The 18389-nt window shown below is 44.0% G+C and overlaps 2 protein-coding genes across 2 annotated transcripts; both read left to right on the top strand.

Annotated features, from left to right (window-relative positions):
• Window positions 1-3049: 3049 nt before the first annotated feature.
• LOC308359650 (olfactory receptor 1F1-like) lies at window positions 3050-3988 on the top strand (the record flags this gene model as incomplete). Its single annotated transcript, XM_080830859.1, has 1 exon — window positions 3050-3988. One exon carries the CDS (start codon window positions 3050-3052, stop codon window positions 3986-3988), a length of 939 nt encoding a protein of 312 aa, XP_080686985.1.
• Window positions 3989-11375: 7387 nt separating this feature from the next.
• On the top strand, window positions 11376-12311 carry LOC308359649 (olfactory receptor 1F1-like; the record flags this gene model as incomplete). Its single annotated transcript, XM_080830858.1, has 1 exon — window positions 11376-12311. One exon carries the CDS (start codon window positions 11376-11378, stop codon window positions 12309-12311), a length of 936 nt encoding a protein of 311 aa, XP_080686984.1.
• Between the last annotated feature and the right edge of the window lie 6078 nt (window positions 12312-18389).

Raw genomic sequence — 18389 nt, 5'->3', positions numbered from 1 at the left:
GCTCCATCCCAGGACTCTAGGGGTAGGGTTTACTTAAAAGATTGCAAAGCCTCATTCCAAGTCTCTGTACTCTGTGCCATCCCACAGTGCCTACACCCAAAAGGGAATAAATCTTTTTTAAAGTTTAAAAAGAAGGGTGCCTGGGTAGCTCAGTCATTAAGCATATGCCTTCGGCTCAGATCATGATCCCAGGGTCCTGGGACCGAGCCCCACGTCTGGCTCCCTGCTCAGTGGGAGGCCTGCTTCTCCCTCTTCCACTCCCCCTCCTTGTGTTCCCTCTTTCTCTGTGTCTCTTTCTGTCAAATAAATAAATAAAATCTTTTAAAAAATTTTTTTGAAAAAAAAATTTAAAAAGAAATCACTGGTAGAGAGAAGTTCTCTGTGCCCAGTAATTGCTAGTCTAGGATGATGTGAGTTTGGAGCTACTGGTGGACATCTTGTCTGCTACGTGGAGAGAGGCAGTCTGTAGAATGAAGTCAAACAGAAAAAACAAAATAGATAGGAAATACAGGTCCTAAAAAAAAAAAATACAGGTCCTGATGTCATTATTTGGGTCCCTTCATCTAGCCCTGCCTGAAATTTGCAAGAACTTTGGACTCTGCAATTACATTCACCAATAGATTCTACTTCTCCTTAAGCTGATAGGAATTAGTTTCTTATCACTCGCAAACGGTGTCTTCAGTAACCCAGTGACCATGTTTCCCTTCTCCCACAGATGCTTGGTAATTAACATTATGCGGTTTTTTCGGGTGTGTTTGTGGAGACAGAATGTACAGAACTTGATATCGGATAACATGTGTCTGATGGATACATGAGGACTCATTATGACCCTGAAGTTCTTATGTTGAGTTACTAGGCGTAGGTGAATATTTATTAAGGCATCATAACCAGCACGAAGAACACATTGTTCACAAATGACCCAAAGCAGAAGATGTTAGAGAAGCACTCTGGTTTCCAGAATACAGGTTTTTAAAAAAAAAATGATTCAACTGCCACTTCTGATGGAAGTGTATATTTTTCATGAGTAACTCTTTAATATTATCACCTCAGGAAAGTAAACTTTACAGTGCATAAGACCAAAAACCTTATGGGCACCTTGACGTGAGATCTTGCCGGCAGTAGGGTGGAGTGACAGCTATCGGACTCAGAAATTCTGTCTTCCTTACTGGCATCCATGTCATATTAACTGACAAATGGACTCAACAATGGTTCCTATTCTTCCTCATTTATCCCCCAAATTAAAATATAGACTAAAAAACGTGTGAACTGGCCCCTTATAAAATGACTATTGCTATATGAAGATAAACACAAGACACGGTTTCCAAATGGCATTTATCCAGACCATAGATGACTGAGCAGAGAGGGAAGGATGTAAATATCACTTCATCCCTTCAGCCTCCATGTAGTGGACATGGTCTAAGCCCAATGCATTGATGAGATTAGGAGTCACGAGATGTTAAACATAAATTACCTCATTTAATCTGCACAGCTGTACAAGATGAGTATTATTTTGTGATTCTATACAGGTTGATAGATTTCTCAAGGTCACACAACTGGTAATGTTGGGTCTGGGAATTAGCTGCACATCTGTGTGAATCCAAAGTTTGTTCTCTTAATTCATATACAGCATCATGTATATTTCCTAACAAGGACACCATCACAGCTTGGGTGGGAGATAAAATAGAGGATTGTGAGTTTTTTCTAGCAGAAAACTTGTTGCCAGTGATTTCCCCCAAGATGGCTTCATTTCCAATGTTGCCAAGCTCTAAAGCAGCAATAACATGACTCCGATGGCAGGCCTTTGTTAATCGATGCTGGATCCAAAAGAGCCCAAGGAGAAGAAGGGAGAATTGCTTGCTGTTTATCTCTAACGAGGCTCTTAGGGAATATGGCCCTAGTGGCCATGGAAGCTCTTGTAAAGGGCTGGCCCTCTGATTCCCCTAGACATCCTTCCTGCACCAAGGGTTGTATACGGCAGACATCCTTTCTTGTACTTGTACACAGTACAAGTCTGTGTACTCCAGCCCTTATTCAAGCAGACTGAGCCTGAAAACCCCAATGACAAGTCCCTTTTCCTCAAACCAGTAATCTCTGGCCAGGTCTGGAAAAGTGAAGCAAGCCTGGGACTTCTGGTGACGGTGATGACTGCCGTTCTTTTTGGGGTAAGAGTCAGATCAGCGGGACTTTATCAATAACTGATTGCTAAGGTGTAGGCCTTTTGGGGGGCACTCCTCACTACATCTTTCTTTAAAGTGGAGCCAAAGAAACAGTTCTGAGCTCATCATCATCCCTTGCAGTCACCTAGTCATGACCATGTATATCTTTTATGTCCATGAGACCTCAACTGTGGAGAAAACCAATTGGCCGAGTGTCTGCCCCTAACTCGGGGTCATTTCCATTTCCATTTTACAAGTTAGACTGAGGGCTGGCTCAAAGCTCTGTAAAGTGCTCGGAAAATGTTAGCCCAGGAAGCAGCAGCAGCAGTATGACCGTAGTGATCGATCACTGGTATGATCCTCAGAGCAAACATGTTAGGAATGTGTAGTGTCTGTCTTAGAGACAATGGAACTGAAAAATGTCCTCTAAGGCAACACCCTCATGATAATCATGACACCAATATCCACATATTAGGATGTATGTCTACTATATGTCAGTCTCTATGGTAACCCCTTACCTGTGTTCTCCAGTACTCATTCTAAATATTAATATGTCCATTAATATTCTTCTATCTATAGTGATTTGTGACACTATTTGAAGACACATGGTCATGACAGAAAGTTCAGACATACAAAGAGTGTATGGATAAGACCACTGTCACAATCTTTCAATGGCTTTCCAGAAGCACTGCCCTCATTTTGCTAATGAAAGGCTGGCGGCACAGGAAAGGCCATCCCTGGCCAAACACACCGAGAGCAAGGTTCTAATGCCTCACCTCTACCACACAGCCTTTCTCTTTGCGGTCTTCTTAGTTGTTCCACTGTAGCCAACATTTCCCAGGCTCGTGAATTTTTCCTGCTTTACCTGCCTCTGGGCTCAGGCGTCCAGCCCCATGAGAGGGGCCAACCAGTCGAGCGTCTCTGAGTTCCTCCTCCTTGGGCTCTCCAGGCAGCCCCAGCAGCAGCAGTTCCTCTTCGTGCTCTTCCTGACCACGTACCTGGCCACGGTCCTGGGAAACCTGCTCATCCTCCTGGCCGTCGGCCTGGACTCCCGCCTGCACATCCCCATGTACTTCTTCCTCACCAACCTGTCCTTCGTGGACGTCTGCTTCGCCTCCACCACTGTCCCCAAGATGCTGGCCAACCACATACTCGGGACTCAGACCATCTCCTTTTCTGGGTGTCTCACACAGATGTATTTTGTATTCATGTTCGTGGACATGGACAATTTCCTCCTGGCTGCGATGGCCTATGACCGCTTTGTAGCCATATGCCACCCCTTACACTACTCGACAAAGATGACCCCCCAGCTCTGTGGCCTGCTGGTCGCTGGGTCGTGGGTCATCGCCAACCTGAATGTTCTGCTGCATACCCTGCTGATGGCTCGACTCTCCTTCTGTGCAGACAATGCCATCCCCCACTATTTCTGTGATGTGACGCCCCTCCTGAAACTCTCCTGCTCTGACACATACCTCAATGAGATGATGATTCTGTCTGAGGGTTCCCTGATCATGATCACTCCATTTATTTGCATCCTGGCTTCTTATATCCGTATTACCTGTGCTGTCCTGAGAGTCCCATCCACAAAGGGGAGATGGAAAGCTTTCTCCACCTGTGGCTCCCACCTGGCTGTGGTTTCTCTCTTCTATGGCACCATCATTGCTGTGTATTTCAACCCTTTGTCCTCCCACTCCTCTGAGAAGGACACCGCAGCCACTGTCATGTACACAGTGGTGACCCCCATGCTGAATCCCTTCATCTACAGCTTGAGGAACAGGGACTTGAAAAGGGCTCTTGGAAAAGTGGTTGGTAGGAAGACGTTTTCCTTCTGAGGAGAGGATCAAAGCTGAGTTTTATTTCCATGCTTATTGTTTTTATCAGTTAACTTAAGATAGCAGCTGTTTTGTCAAAGACAGTCTGGAAACAAACACATTGATGTTTGTGCTAGGAGCATGTCGAAGGCCGTCACTACTTATTTACTTGTGGACTGAATTCATCCATAACCCGCTGCATCTACCAAGTAATGAGACTTCTTTTTATTGACTAACTTTTGAATTACTTTACACCCAAGTCAAGTATTTCCTTTTTTTAAAATTTTTTTTGCAGGGGAGGGGATAGAGGGAGAGAGAGAGAGAGAGAGAGAGAGAATGTTAAGCAGGCTCCATGCCCAGTGCAGAGCCCAACATGTGGCTTGATTTCACAACCATGAGATCCTGACCAGAGCCAAAAATCTAGAGTTGACACTTAACTGACTGAGCCACACAGGTGCCCCTCGAGTGTTTCCTTTTTAGGTGGTCTCTCTAGAAGGATACATGCTACACATGTTTTTTAATATTAGAATTACCTGGAAGCCCTTACAATCCACTGATCTCCGGGCCCCAACAATGACCGGATAGATCAGAATCTCTTGGGGTTGGGGGGGAGCCACAACACAGGTTGTAAAAATCTCAGATGACTCTCATGTGTGGTCAGGGTGGGAATCATTGGTCTAGCTCATATTCCTTACATATCTTCTGTTGGTCAGTCATAAAATTGGGTGACAAAAATGGTCAGAAAAATTAGTGTTGAGGGGTGCCTGGCTGGCTCAGTCAAGATGAGCACACTACTCTTGATCTTGGGTTATGAGTTCAAGTCGCATGTTGGGTATAGAGATAACTTTAAAAAAATTGTTTTGAGACCCAGGCAAAAGAACAGAGTAAAATATGAGGACTAAAGTGGGTGATAAAATTTCAAGTGAGACTCAGTGGCCCAGGGGGTCACATGGCCCAGAGCTTCCAGAGGTAAAGCAGCACAGAATGGGGAGACATTCTGGTTGTAGGGATCCCAGCTGGCTATCAGACCATGGTACATGGTCTTTGATACCAGGAAAGCAAATTGACACTTGCTGTTCCCTCTGCCTGGACCAATTCCCCCTACTTTCTTCTTTGTGGCATTAAGGACACAACCCTCCCCCAACATCAACACCCTCCCGCACTTTCAAGAGCCAAGTCCAATGTCACCTCCATGGGTGCCTCCCGATTCCCGAGCTCTATTTTTATCTTAGGTTTATTCTTCTACTCCAGCAAGGGCTTTCCACAAATTATAAGCTCTTCCATCCCCAAATTCACACACTATTCACCTTGTAACCCAGTGCACTCCACTGCTTCTAGACCAAGGGCCTTGCTGAAAAAAAAAAAAGGTGGATGAATGAATACTGCCTTAGCTTTTTATTTGGACACTATTACTTTTAAAAAATTTCCTCATTTAAAAAATACCCTTTGAATTAGACAAGTGGTACCTACACATGATGGGACACCAAACATCAAAAAGAATAAAGTTAAAATAACCTGCAATCTTGCTACTCCAGGATAACTGCTGGTGGGTACAATTTTAGAAAAGTTGGCTGCAGTATTTCCATATTATTTGGTGTTCGAATCTTCTACCTCCTTCTTCCCCTGTCAGTAAAGGTCTCAGAAATGTGATTTTAATGGCTGTGTAATGTCTTATCCATTCGTGGATTCATTCCCTGGCCCTGAACAATTTCAAGTGTTTCTGTGCGATAAATCATGCTGCTGCATATGTCTGGTGTATAATTCTTTGCTCGTGTCCCTTAATCCCACATATAGCTTAGATGACCAATTTCTCCAGCTTATAGTAAAATTAAAGTCATCATTTATTCTATTTTCATTATTTCTGCCCCACGTTATTTGTAATGTATAACCGGGCTGTCCAGTACCTGCCTCTTGGCGTCGGAGTACTCAGAAGCTCATTCGGAAGAGTCAGCTAGTCCTCCTTCCCCCAGCCAGGCGGAGAGAGAACCAGAAGTTGGGTCCACCCATCGGCGTGACTGTGCAAATGACTAGCACACAGTGTAGCTCCTGAATCTTGATTTTGTTTGGTCTGCAGGAGACCTGTCTGCTGCAGCAATGATGCTCGTGGCTCACATGCCTTTGGGGACCGCACTGGGACCCTCCTATGGCCTCAAGCTGTAGCTAGCTGAGTTCAGTTTTACTTTATCCTCCACTAAAGCCTGACTGTGGGCCATGGTGGCTACAATCACAGGGGCCTCCAGCTCCACGGCGTCAACCAAGAACACCCGGCTCATATTTGCGCTTCTACCTTTGACATCCTCTCTGAATCCTTGGGGTCTTTTTATATGGCATAGACTTCAATTGGGCTTTTTCTAAGATATGGTTATATCTGTAAAACAGAATTCACAAAAGTGTATATGAAAATTATAACAGGGGCACCTGGGTGGCTCAGTGGGTCTTTTGGCTTTTGGGTTTTGGCTCGGGTCATGGTCTCAGGGTCCTGGGATCGAGCCCCGCATGGGGCTCTCTGCTCAGCGGGGAGCCTACTTCCCTCTCTCTCTGCCTGCCTCTCTGCCTACTTGTGCTATCTCTCTCTCTGTCAAATAAATAAATAAATGGAAATTATAATATTCTTATAATGTTTTTATTGATCTGTAAAATCTTATAATTAGTATTTCAACATTTTTTTCTATTTATTAATAGCTTTAACTTTTTAACTTGATGTTAGATTTTGGGGGGCACAGAGGTTCACAAAGATTGTACATTCATTATGGATTGTATCTTTTAGTAACAGAAAGACCTTTGTTCTCTTTAATTTTTCTAATATTAACCGACGTATTTCCTAAGGAATTCCTTAAGGAATACTTTGGTTAATACTGAATCACCAGCTCTACTTTTTCTTGGCCTGTGTTGGCTCATTCTTATGGACTTTCTGAAGTAGTCGGCTTGGATGAAGGATTCTTTCCCTGTTTTTTAGGATATTTTTCTAAAGCTTCTAGTACCTGAGAAAAAAATAAACTACAGTCCTTTGCCTGGAAAGAATTAGTCAACAATGAATATCTCCATCTCCTGTTTACTATGAAAAAAAAAAACCAAACAAATGCAATTTTATGAGAATAAAGTAAATACATGCTTGGTGGGAGATAGTACTCCATGGGTCTCTAGCTTTTCTGTACATTAGTGAGCAGAGATAGTCTCTGCTTCTGTTCTAGACCATCTTCTTCAAAGATGTTTCTATAGGTAATAGCCTTGGAAGACGAAAATGGTCCTTCCAGAGCAAAGTGTGGGTTTTTCACCATCCAGTATAATAAATACAATGTTTCCTTCTGGAGCAAATGTCAGGAAGGCTTATTCTCACTTTAATTTGATTTCCTAAGCTTGGGGATTCTCTCCTCTAGATCATCTACTGTGTACACAGGTGCTGCCTGGCTTTATTCACGTCATGCTATGGGAATTGGGGCTTAAGGAACTGGTATAAAGGCTGCCTTTCTGGTTTCAGTTACTGGTGTAACAAAGTCCTTTCTCTCTGGCCCAAGAGTTTTGTGTCTTCTGCCTCCATCCATGAAATTCCCAGACTAGCTTGTTAACTAGGAAGCAGCGTAAAATCTCAGACTCTCTGTAGTTCTTGACATTGTTTATTGTTGTTTTAAAAACGATTTATTTATTTATTTAAGAGAGAGGCAGATAGAGCATCAGTGGGGCAGGAGGAACAGAGGGAGAGAGACAAGCAGACTTCATGCCGAGTGCCGAGCCCAACGCAGGGCTTGATCCCATGACCCTGTGACCATGACCTCAGCTGAAATCAGGAGGTGGACACTGTAAGAACTGAGCCACTCATGTGTTCCTTGACACTAATTGTTGAAGAAAGGTTTTGGAAAATGCAGAAAATTATCAAGAAGAAAAAAATATCAGAAAAACCCTGAAATCTGAATAGTTTGGTTTCCCGTGTTCTTTTAGCATTTTAATTATAATGGCTCTCTGGAAACAATAAGGATGGCTAAGCCATGTTGGCTGACTGAAACACACATGCTCAACTTCGAGGCCTTATTGCATTTAGCATATTTTTTATTTTATTGTATTTTTTAAAAAGTCTTTATTTATTTATTTGACAGAGAGATAGAGAGAGAGCACAAGTAGGCAGAGCAGCAGGCAGAGGGAGAGGGAGAAGCAGGCTCTCTACTGAGCAGGGAGACCAGTATGGGGGTTGATCCTGTCCTGGGATCATGACCTGAGCCAAAGGCAGCCGCTTAATGGACTGAGCCACCCAGGCATCCCTAGCATATTTAAAAATACGCTTTGAGAATGTCATTTAGTGTTTTCTTTAAGCATATAATTTTACAAAATATAATCGATGCCATCTAGTTCTTTACTTAAGTTCTTTGTCTCTTTGGCATTCTTTACAATGAGGTTCTTAGGATAGAATGAATTGTGGATCTCAATCATTCGCTTCTGTGTAATACAATTACATGTATGCATGCCCTTTTCATGGCCTCATGGAGATGGAGTGCCCTTCCCTGACTCTTGACTTGGTGTTTGGCCGCATGAGTTGCTTTGGCCAAGGCAATGTCTATGAAGATGATCTAAGGAGAGGCTTCAGATGGGCTTGCACAGTTGGATTTGCTCCTGTTCTCCATGTTCTACCAGAACATACTCTGTGTCACGGTTGCCCCTCCAACCCAGGACCCAGGAGGAAAGAAAAACAGAGAACATGAGCCCAACCCACAGTGTGGTGCCAAGCCCCCATGATCCGCAGTATGAAGCTCAGCTGGCCTGTACCCCAGTGAATAGGTTATTGATTTTCTAAGCCACTGACATTGTGGAGTTTGTTGCAAAGCATCACTGTGATAATACATGACCGATACAAGGCTTTGGGTTTTTTTTTTTTAAAGATTTTATTTATTTATTTGACAGACAGTGATCACAAGTAGGCAGACAGAGAGAGAGGAGGAAGCAGGCTCCCTGCCGAGCAGAGAGCCCGATGCGGGGCTCGATCCCAGGACCCTGGGATCATGACCTGAGCTGAAGGCAGAGGCTTTAACCCACTGAGCCACTCAGGCGCCCCTGCTTTGGGTTTTTTGTTTTGTTTTGAAACTTAGGTCTTGGCTTCTGAGACACCGATTTTTATATGTTCCCTCACTGTTTCCTGGTTCCTGTCTTTACAGATCACATTTGCTGGCCTGTCTTCTGCTGTCACCTCATTGTATGTTACTGTCCTCATGGGTTTTACCCTTGGATTTTTTTTTCCTTCACATTTTATTCTTTCTCTCTGGACAATCACATCCACTTTCATAGCATCAAATAAACGTATGTGCTGATGACTTCTGAACAATGCGAAGCCAGACCCTGCCCTGAACTGTAGGCCCCAAACATCTGATTCTTGGATGTCCTATCGGACAATGTATGATCTTTCCTGTCTGTCTTCTTTCACTTAGCATAATGATTTTGGTTCATCCCTGTTCTAACATGTATCAGGACTTCATTCCTTTTTATGGCTGAATAATATTCCAATATATATTCCAATATATATGCAGATTATTGTACATTCCATTGTTTAGCCACTCATTGATGAAATCAATATTCTTTTTTTTTTAAAGATTTACTTATTTATTTGAAAGAGAGAGAGAGAGAGAGCCAGAGAGAGAGAGCATGAGTGGGGGGTAGTGGCAGAAGGAGAGGGAGAGTGAATCTCAAGCAGACTCCAAGCCCGGTGTAGAGCTTGATGCAGTGCCTGACATCACAACCCTGAGATCATGGCCTGAACCAAAGTCAAGAGTCAGACACTTCTTTTAATGAAATCCTTTTCTGCTAAAATTCCACAATTGCAACTAAGGACCCAGAGTGAAACATGCCAGAATGTAACCAAGCATCAGGAAAGGACTTGCATCCAGAATTGGAACACCGTGAAGATTTTATCCAACTGATATCTTCTCCCTCTGTGTTTATTCCTCAACCCTCCTCTACTTCTCAGTCCGTCAGATAGTAATGCACAGGTAGAATGTTGAACTTACACATTCCAGGCAAGCCACACAATGATATGGACTGGCTCTCCATAAATCCTAGTTCCAATTACCCTGGTCCAACCAGGTATGGTGAAGGAAAGAGAATGTGGCACAAACATGGTGGCTGGTACCCTGCTGCTACTACTGTTTGGATTCAGGGCTTCCATTCAGAAAAGAGCCAAACAATGTCCGTTAGACTCAAATCCCAAAAAAACACCAGCCCTCACGGCCTGGAGTTTATAAATCACAGCATGCTGGGTTCTCCTGGAGACAACCTCCCTTAGAATCAGGCTATCCTTTTCCCCACACGCCCATGCTTTACTCTCATCTCTGTAATGTGCTCTCAACATTCCCACTAGTAAAATGGAGATTAGGAATCACTAATCTTCTTGGAAGATAACTAGGCACAAGAAAGCCAAAGTGACACAGAAAACACAGGAACAGCCCAGTGTCTGAAAAAAGGAAATGAGAACAAGGACTTAATACTGAATTTTCACATCTATGGGCACACGCCCAGATCACTCAGTTCCAAAGGCATTTTGTCTTGGATTTCTATCACGGCAGCTTCATTTCTAATATCTTCCAAGCTCTGACACAAGAGTTACATCTAAACCTTAGGTAATATTCTTTGTCTTCATTGTTTGGTCCAAAAGGCCAAATGTAGGCAAGACAATTATTCTTTTCTCATCTCTAATGAGGCTCTCAGGGAATTTTGTCCCAGTGGTTGTGAAGCTCCTGTAAGTGCTTGCGCTGTGATTGGCCCATACACCTTCCCTGAACAGATGTCTGAGACCATGAACCCCCACTCTTCAGTCACTCCTTACCTGCCTATATTTCCAAGACCCTCCAGTCTCTACAGTGAAGAGAAGCAATGGTCAGTTATGCAGAAGTGGAGAACACTTGGTAGCAACAGCCCCAACCTCCCTTCAGGTAAGATGGTGGGAGTAGCGACATCAGTATCTACTGAGACACAGAAATTTTTTAGGAACCTCCTCCGTTACATCTTCCAGATACGGGAAGTTAATAATAGAAGCCCTAAATCCATTGGACGACACTCTAGAACCCAGTAATAATCAACTGGTTTCTCTCATCTCTTATGAATTACACAGGAATTGGATAGGTTGGGGCAGGGGCCAGGATTGGGAAAGGTAAGCAGAGCCACGTAGAGTCAGGCCATGTGTTAATCTGTCTCTTTTAAAAGGTTCATGTGTGTGTTTTCAATACAAATTAAGAATCAGTGAATCCAGTGGGGAAAAACATCAGAACTGTGTGTTGGAAGTTGGAAGAACCGGTTGGGTGGACACATCCTCTTAGTAATTTTATGAACTGATGCATGCATGTGATCCTGTATGAGTCTGTTTTGCTACACCCTAAACATCCCTGTATAGGGATCTGCCCTCACTGTTGTCTGTTAATCTGCGTCCAGCCCCATGAGAGGGGCCAACCAGTCGAGCGTCTCCGAGTTCCTCCTCCTCGGGCTCTCCAGGCAGCCCCAGCAGCAGCAGCTCCTCTTCGTGCTCTTCCTGACCACGTACCTGGCCACGGTCCTGGGAAACCTGCTCATCCTCCTGGCCGTCGGCCTGGACTCCCGCCTGCACATCCCCATGTACTTCTTCCTCAGCAACCTGTCCTTCGTGGACATCTGCTTCGCCTCCACCACTGTCCCCAAGATGCTGGCCAACCACATACTCGGGACTCAGACCATCTCCTTTTCTGGGTGTCTCACACAGATGTATTTTCTCTTTGAGCTTGCTGACATGGACAATTTCCTCCTGGCTGTGATGGCCTATGACCGCTTTGTAGCCATATGCCACCCCTTACACTACTCGACAAAGATGACCCCCCAGCTCTGTGGCCTGCTGGTCGCTGGGTCGTGGGTCATCGCCAACCTGAATGCTCTGTTGCATACCCTGCTGATGGCTCGACTCTCCTTCTGTGCAGACAATGCCATCCCCCACTATTTCTGTGATGTGACGCCCCTCCTGAAACTCTCCTGCTCTGACACATACCTCAATGAGATGATGATTCTGACCGAGGGTTCCCTGATCATGATCACTCCATTTATTTGCATCCTGGCTTCTTATGTCCGTATTACCTGTGCTGTCCTGAGAGTTCCATCCACAGAGGGGAGATGGAAAGCCTTCTCCACCTGTGGCTCCCACCTGGCTGTGGTTTCTCTCTTCTATGGCACCATCATTGCTGTGTATTTCAACCCTTTGTCCTCCCACTCTTCTGAGAAGGACACCGCAGCCACTGTCATGTACACAGTGGTGACCCCTATGCTGAACCCCTTCATCTACAGCCTGAGGAACAGGGACTTGAAAGCAGCCTTACGAAAAATGATGGGCAGGAAGACATGCTCTTAGTGATGCAAGTATAATGGACCTATTATTCCCAGGCATATTAATCTTTGTCAGCTCACTGAAATGTAGCTATCAAAGTGTTTGCAAGGAACTTAGAATAAACACTTCCAATAGACATTTATGAATGAACTTGGACTTAAACACAACCCTGCTTCTTTAAGTAGGTAATTTATTTGTTTCTAATTACTATATTTAAACCTTCTTTGCATAACTGGTCAAGTTTTTTCTTTCTAGGTGATCACTCTAAAAATTTACATGTAACAAAACTAGTTTCCACTTTCTTTTTGAAAATGCTCTAAGAATCTAAGCCAGTGTTTTTCAATCTTGGATGCATGACAGTATCACCTGGGAAGCTTTGACACCATATATATGGTTGCTGGACCAAGCTTTGACCAGTTAAACCAGAATTTTTGGAATGAGATCCAGGCGTTGGCCTCTCCCCCTTTAAGGTCCCTAGGGGGTTCTAATGTAATTTCTGAACTGACAATCACACTGCTTTGAATGTACTTTCTGATTGCTCATTATGAAGAGCAAGGCTAGAAATCCTAGGGGGAAATCTGATGTCTAATGAGGGTAATAACAATAGAGGTGAAAAAGTCACTGAAGTTTTCTGTGGGCTCAAGTGTTCCTGTGCTGGGAGGGCTGGTCTTTTGGCTGAACTCACATCCCTAGCCACACATGGAGCCCAGAGGACACTTCATAATTTCTAGTGCTCTTATTAGTCTGTTTAGGCTGCTCTAATGAAACCACTGTACACTGTGCAGCTTAGACAATGAGCATTTCCTTCTCGCAGCTCTGGAGACTGGAAGTCCAAGATGAAGGTGTCCGCAGATTCAGTGTCAGATGACAGGCTGCTTCTTGGTTCTTCTTTCTGTGTCTTCAGGTGGTAGAAGGCATGAGGAAGCTCTTTGGGGTCTATCTTATGAGGACACTAATCCCTTCATGGGGGTCCCCCACTCATGATTTAGTCACCTCCCAAAGGTCCCACCTTCAAATACTACAGATTGGGGGTTAGGTTTCAACATTTCAATATTCTGGAGGGGCTCACGAACATTCTGTGGCAGTGTCTCATCATCCAATTCGATTGTCTTGCTTTATGGGGGTGTATTTAGCAATAAGATGTTCCTTTGATTTTGGAGAAACAGATGAACATTTGCTTTTTCATCTGTTCAGGACACCTAGTCCTTCTTCCTGAGGAGCAAACCTTCTCTGAACTTTCAAGATCCAAGTCAATATTTCCCCTATGAGGCTTTTGATGATTCTTCTAGGCTGAGATTCTCAGTCCCTCTCCTGAGTTCCCACGGAAAGCTCCTCTTTGAGTTATTATATATGTGATACTGTGTGGTCTTTTTATTGCTGCTCCCTCCCCTCTTCCTCTTTGCCCTTAGGCACCCCAAAGACTGTGAGATGCTCAGGGGTCACACTCATAAACTATTCATCTTAGACACCCATAAAAAACTTGGCTCCTGACACTTATTACACATGCAAACCATTAATACTGGGTAGAGGAACAAAAAGCACATGTTCTGGAGAACCCCAGCTGAGAGATCTTTTAGCTTTAAAAAAAATACTTTGCTTATTTGACTGAGAGAGTGCATGGGGGCATGATTTGGGGGAGGGAGAGGGGCCATGGGAAAGGGAGAAGCAGACACCCCACTGAGCAGGGAGGTCAATTCAGGACTCGGACCTAGGATCCGAGACCATGACCTGAGCTTAACCTACTGAGCCACCGAGGTGAGTGGTTAGAGGTCTTTTAATAATAGTAACAACAGAATGACAACAAAGGAAAAGAACAGATATGTCATGTTGCATAATCAAAGGTTAAGTATTAGGGTCTAGTCCACTTGCCGCATTAGTGACTGTTCATTGAAACAACATTTAGTATTTTATTTTGTTGCTATTCAGTCATTTTGCTTGATTTTGGATGACCCTAGGTGCCCTTACTGCCTGCCTCAGAAAAATCAAGGCTGCCAAAAGAATGTACCATTTGTTCCAGAAACACCTGAAGATAGGGACCCTGTCTGTATGGTAGGGTAGGAGCCTAGCTTCCATAACCGCCAATTAGCAAACCCAGAGAGGTTTCACGAGGACCAACCCTCTCATCCAGCTCTTTTTAAATTTCCCACTTCCCTGACTGCTGAACTTCTGCCACTCCCTCTCCCTACGTCCTCATTCTCCCTTTAAAATGCCCAATCACCTCTGAAGAAAATGGAATGGAGCTTAGCTCCTTCCCCTACCATCAGTAGGTACTGAATAAAATCAATTTTCACTGCTTTACCTAATGTCTGTTTATATTTATCTTTGGCGCTAGCTTAGCAAAAGTAAACTCATCAGTAATGTTTTCAGAATCTTCTTTGCCTGTTTCCACTGAGAGAACTGCCATATTTGACAATTTCTCTTGACTAAGTGAAGGTCTTAAATAATGTTAACTTTCAGCTTACTGATCTTGTCTTTAAAAATTCTTATATTTTGTTAAAAGAATTTTTGGATTAACTTTGCTTTTTAAAAAACACTGCACTGAAGTATTACTTGATTACTATAATATTTATAAGTAATACTATAATATCATAGTATTATTAGTAATTAATAATAATTATAATTAATAATATTATAGTAATTGTAATTAATGACATTATAATTAATTATAATAATACAATAGTAATACTATATATTACTTATAAGTATAAGTAATACTATAATATTACTTACTTTGATTACTTTGAGATCCTACACGTTTCGTACTTCCATCCCCGGCCCCCGGGCGTCTGGAGTCGCGGGCCAGCTGGAAGACCTCCCTTAGAAAGGTCTGATCTCCCTTAGAACGGTCGGCTACGCGCAGGCGCAACGCGGGAGAGGCGGATCAGACGGAGTCACTTCCCGGAAGCGCTGTTCGCGCCCTCTGACGGAACCAATCAGAGGCTGTGTCTCCCCCGCCCCCTCGTACTCTTGCCCAATTAGATAGCATGAGCGGAATCTCCTCTCTGCTTGGTCTCCCCGAGGAGGTGAGGCTTAGTCCTTCTCTGAAGAGCGGCGGGCTGGGAACTCCAGCCTGGAGTGGGGGTTCGGCGTTGCCGTAAGTGACTCTGAATCTTTTCCCCCCGAAACGACGTAAACAGGCACTCTGGAGTTCGTGCCCACAAAACCTGGGCAGCTGGCGGGTCCCATGACCCTTCCTTTGCACGTGCCCTGGTCCTTTAGGGCTCTGCCCCTTCGTCTTCCCTTCCTGTTTAGGATGGGTCGCAGTTATTCAGGATTCCTGTCTCCGACTTCCGCAGGCCGGGACTTCCAAAGGCTGAAGTCAAGGTCTGACTTCCAATTTGGATATCCTTTCAAAAGGTGAGGTTGGTGGAGGAGCCAGCAGCGCAAAAGCGGGTGTAGGTGCTCAGGGTAAGGGCCCCTCTGTTCTCTGAGGACCAGGCATTGCCTCGGGGATTATTAGAAATGTATCATTTCAGGCTGCATCCCAGACTTCCTGATTCAGATTCTTTGCTTTAACATGCCTAGGTGATTTCTGTGCACGTTAATGTTTGAGAATTGCTGCTTTAAGCCTCCCGAGATTTGTGGCGTAGGAGGCAATGCTGATGTACGCATTTGGTTCTGGAGACAGTGGCCTATACTGCAAACGTAAGAGAGGTTAAGCTTGGTCCTCAGACTTAGGATCTTTATGGCATTCCATGTATCACTTGTCACGTAATCAAGGTGATATAATGAAAGTGGTGTGAAAACCTTTGTGAGCATAGGTATCTAGGAATGTTCGGAAGCACATAGGAAAAAGAAACTAATATGCACAAAAAGGCACTCATCAACCTGAGGTTTAAAGACTGATAGGCTGTGTGTTGTGGATGAATGGATCTGTCCCATCTGCATCCCACAAATACCGTTTCAAGGCAAGGAACTCACTTTGTAATAAAGGGAACGTGAGGGGAACCTGGATGGCTCAGTCTATTAAGCATCTGACTCTGGATTCGGCTCAAGTCCTGATCACAGTGTCCTGGGATTGAGCCTGGACTGGGCTCCATGCTCAGTGGAGAGTGCCTGGATTCTCTCCCTCCTCCCACTGCTCCTCCCCCTGCTCTTCTGCACGTGGGCTCTGTCTCTCAAACAAATAAACCCTTAATAAAGGGAATGTGATGACCAGTTGTGAAACCAGCTCCCAGTGATCCTGGTATTGTGTAATCCCTTCCCACATTGACTTGGGCTGACTTTGTGTTTTGATCCATTTAGGCGACTGTAACAAAATACCATAGACTGGCTAGATTATAAACAGCAGAAATGTATTTTCTCACAGTTTTGGAGGCTGGGAAATCCAGGATCAAGATGCTGGCACATTTGGTGTCTGGTGAAAGCCTATTTCCTGGTTCATAGATGGCAATCTATGTAACCTCACATAGTGGAAGGGACAAGGGAGCCTAACAGTTATGTTAGGCCAGATAATGTCTCTCCTACTGAAGCATAAATTGGTAAGAGGGTGACATGTGTTAATGTTGTGTGCAACTAGAGGAGTGGATTCTAGCGGCCATTTATCATGATTTTTTGGCTTCCCAACTTCTGTAACCCTTCTGAAGCCTAGGTAACTTTCTACCTCATAATTTTGGTGAGGAAAAAAAGCCAACTTCTCCCTCCATAACAGGAAACCCTGAATACTTTATTTCCGAGCCCCTCTTGCATCTGAGTTGTGGGTATATGACTCTCCATCAGATACCCTGACTCCACTTCAGAAGGGGAGACCAGGAGGACCTTTTCCAGCACTGATAATCATTGCATTAAGGTGGACATCCAAGTACTGCTGGTGGCATCCCATGTCCAGCAATAGTTACATGGCCATGAACTGTAACATTTAGGCTTGACAGTACAAGAGCTATAACATTTGATGGTAGCAGAAATATTGATAAGTTAATCAAACCTGTTCTGTAGCATGATTTGGGCCATTATAGTTGGTGTGTGACCTTCTGAGAGTGGTTCTACACTTGCTCAATGATTTTGAAGGTCATCCATCATAATTTTCAAGAAATCCTTTTCTGCTTAACTTAGTAAGACTTTTATTTTTGTTGTTTTCAACAAAGAACTGTGAGTGAGGCCATGATGTAGCCGATCACCAGAAAAGTACTTGAGCCATGAACTGAACAGCCTTCAGTACTCCGTCCGGCTCATTTCTTTTTTTTTTTAAATTTTATTTATTTATTTGAGAGAGAATGAATGAGAGAGAGCATGAGAGAGGAGAAGATCAGAGAGAGAAGCAGACTCCCCAAAGAGCTGGGAGCCCAATGAGGGACTCGATCCTGGAAGTCCGGGATCATGACCTAGCCGAAGGCAGTCGCTCAACCAGCTGAGCCACCCAGGTGCCCCATCCAGCTCATTTCTGCTTCTCTCTCTGTTTTTGTATTTTTTGCTCTTCTCTTTAGATTTTGCTTCTCTATCTGTGAGGCAGTCAGGAAGAAAGTTGCAAGCTTTTGAATTTACATATTCAGGTCAAGTCTTCCCTCCCGCAGCTACTTCAGGGGTGAAAGAGGGAGAGGGAGAGAGGGAAGGAGGGAAGGAAAGAAGAGAAAAGGAAAAACTGAAAATCGTCCATAGGTCCTCAGCCTCAGTTCCAGGTTCCCTAATCCAATCATGAGTCCTCACTGGGCAGGAGGTGTTGGAGTACAAATTGGGCTGCTGGATTCCACACCCCGTGACTCTGTAGATTAGGGGACCGTTCTCAGAAAACGGGGATCTGCTGTGAACTGGGAAGACCTCACAAAAGAATCTTCTCTAGGAGCCTGGAGTTTTGCAATCATGGCATCCTATGCTGTCCTTGATAGGTCTCTTCCCCACTCCCACCCCCAGTTACAAACAGGTTATCTTCTATACCGACTGTTTTAAAGGGTTTAGTACAAGTCTACAATGTACCCCACATCCAGCATCCCTATCTATAAATGCATCACTAACTCTATAGAGTAAGTGACCATATATGAAAGAAAAAAAGGGGGTTCACTCAGCTGACACTGCAATAACTTGTCTCTGAGTTAAGAAAATAAGAAGAATCTTTTAACAATTGAATTTTCAAATCTATAAGCATAAGCCCAGATCAGCAAGGTGATG

Source organism: Martes martes (assembly GCF_963455335.1).
Source record: "Martes martes genome assembly, chromosome: 18".
In the NCBI taxonomy this organism is placed as follows: domain Eukaryota; kingdom Metazoa; phylum Chordata; class Mammalia; order Carnivora; family Mustelidae; genus Martes; species Martes martes.
Note: the sequence above shows the minus strand (reverse complement) of the source record. Positions and strands in the feature narration are given on the sequence as shown.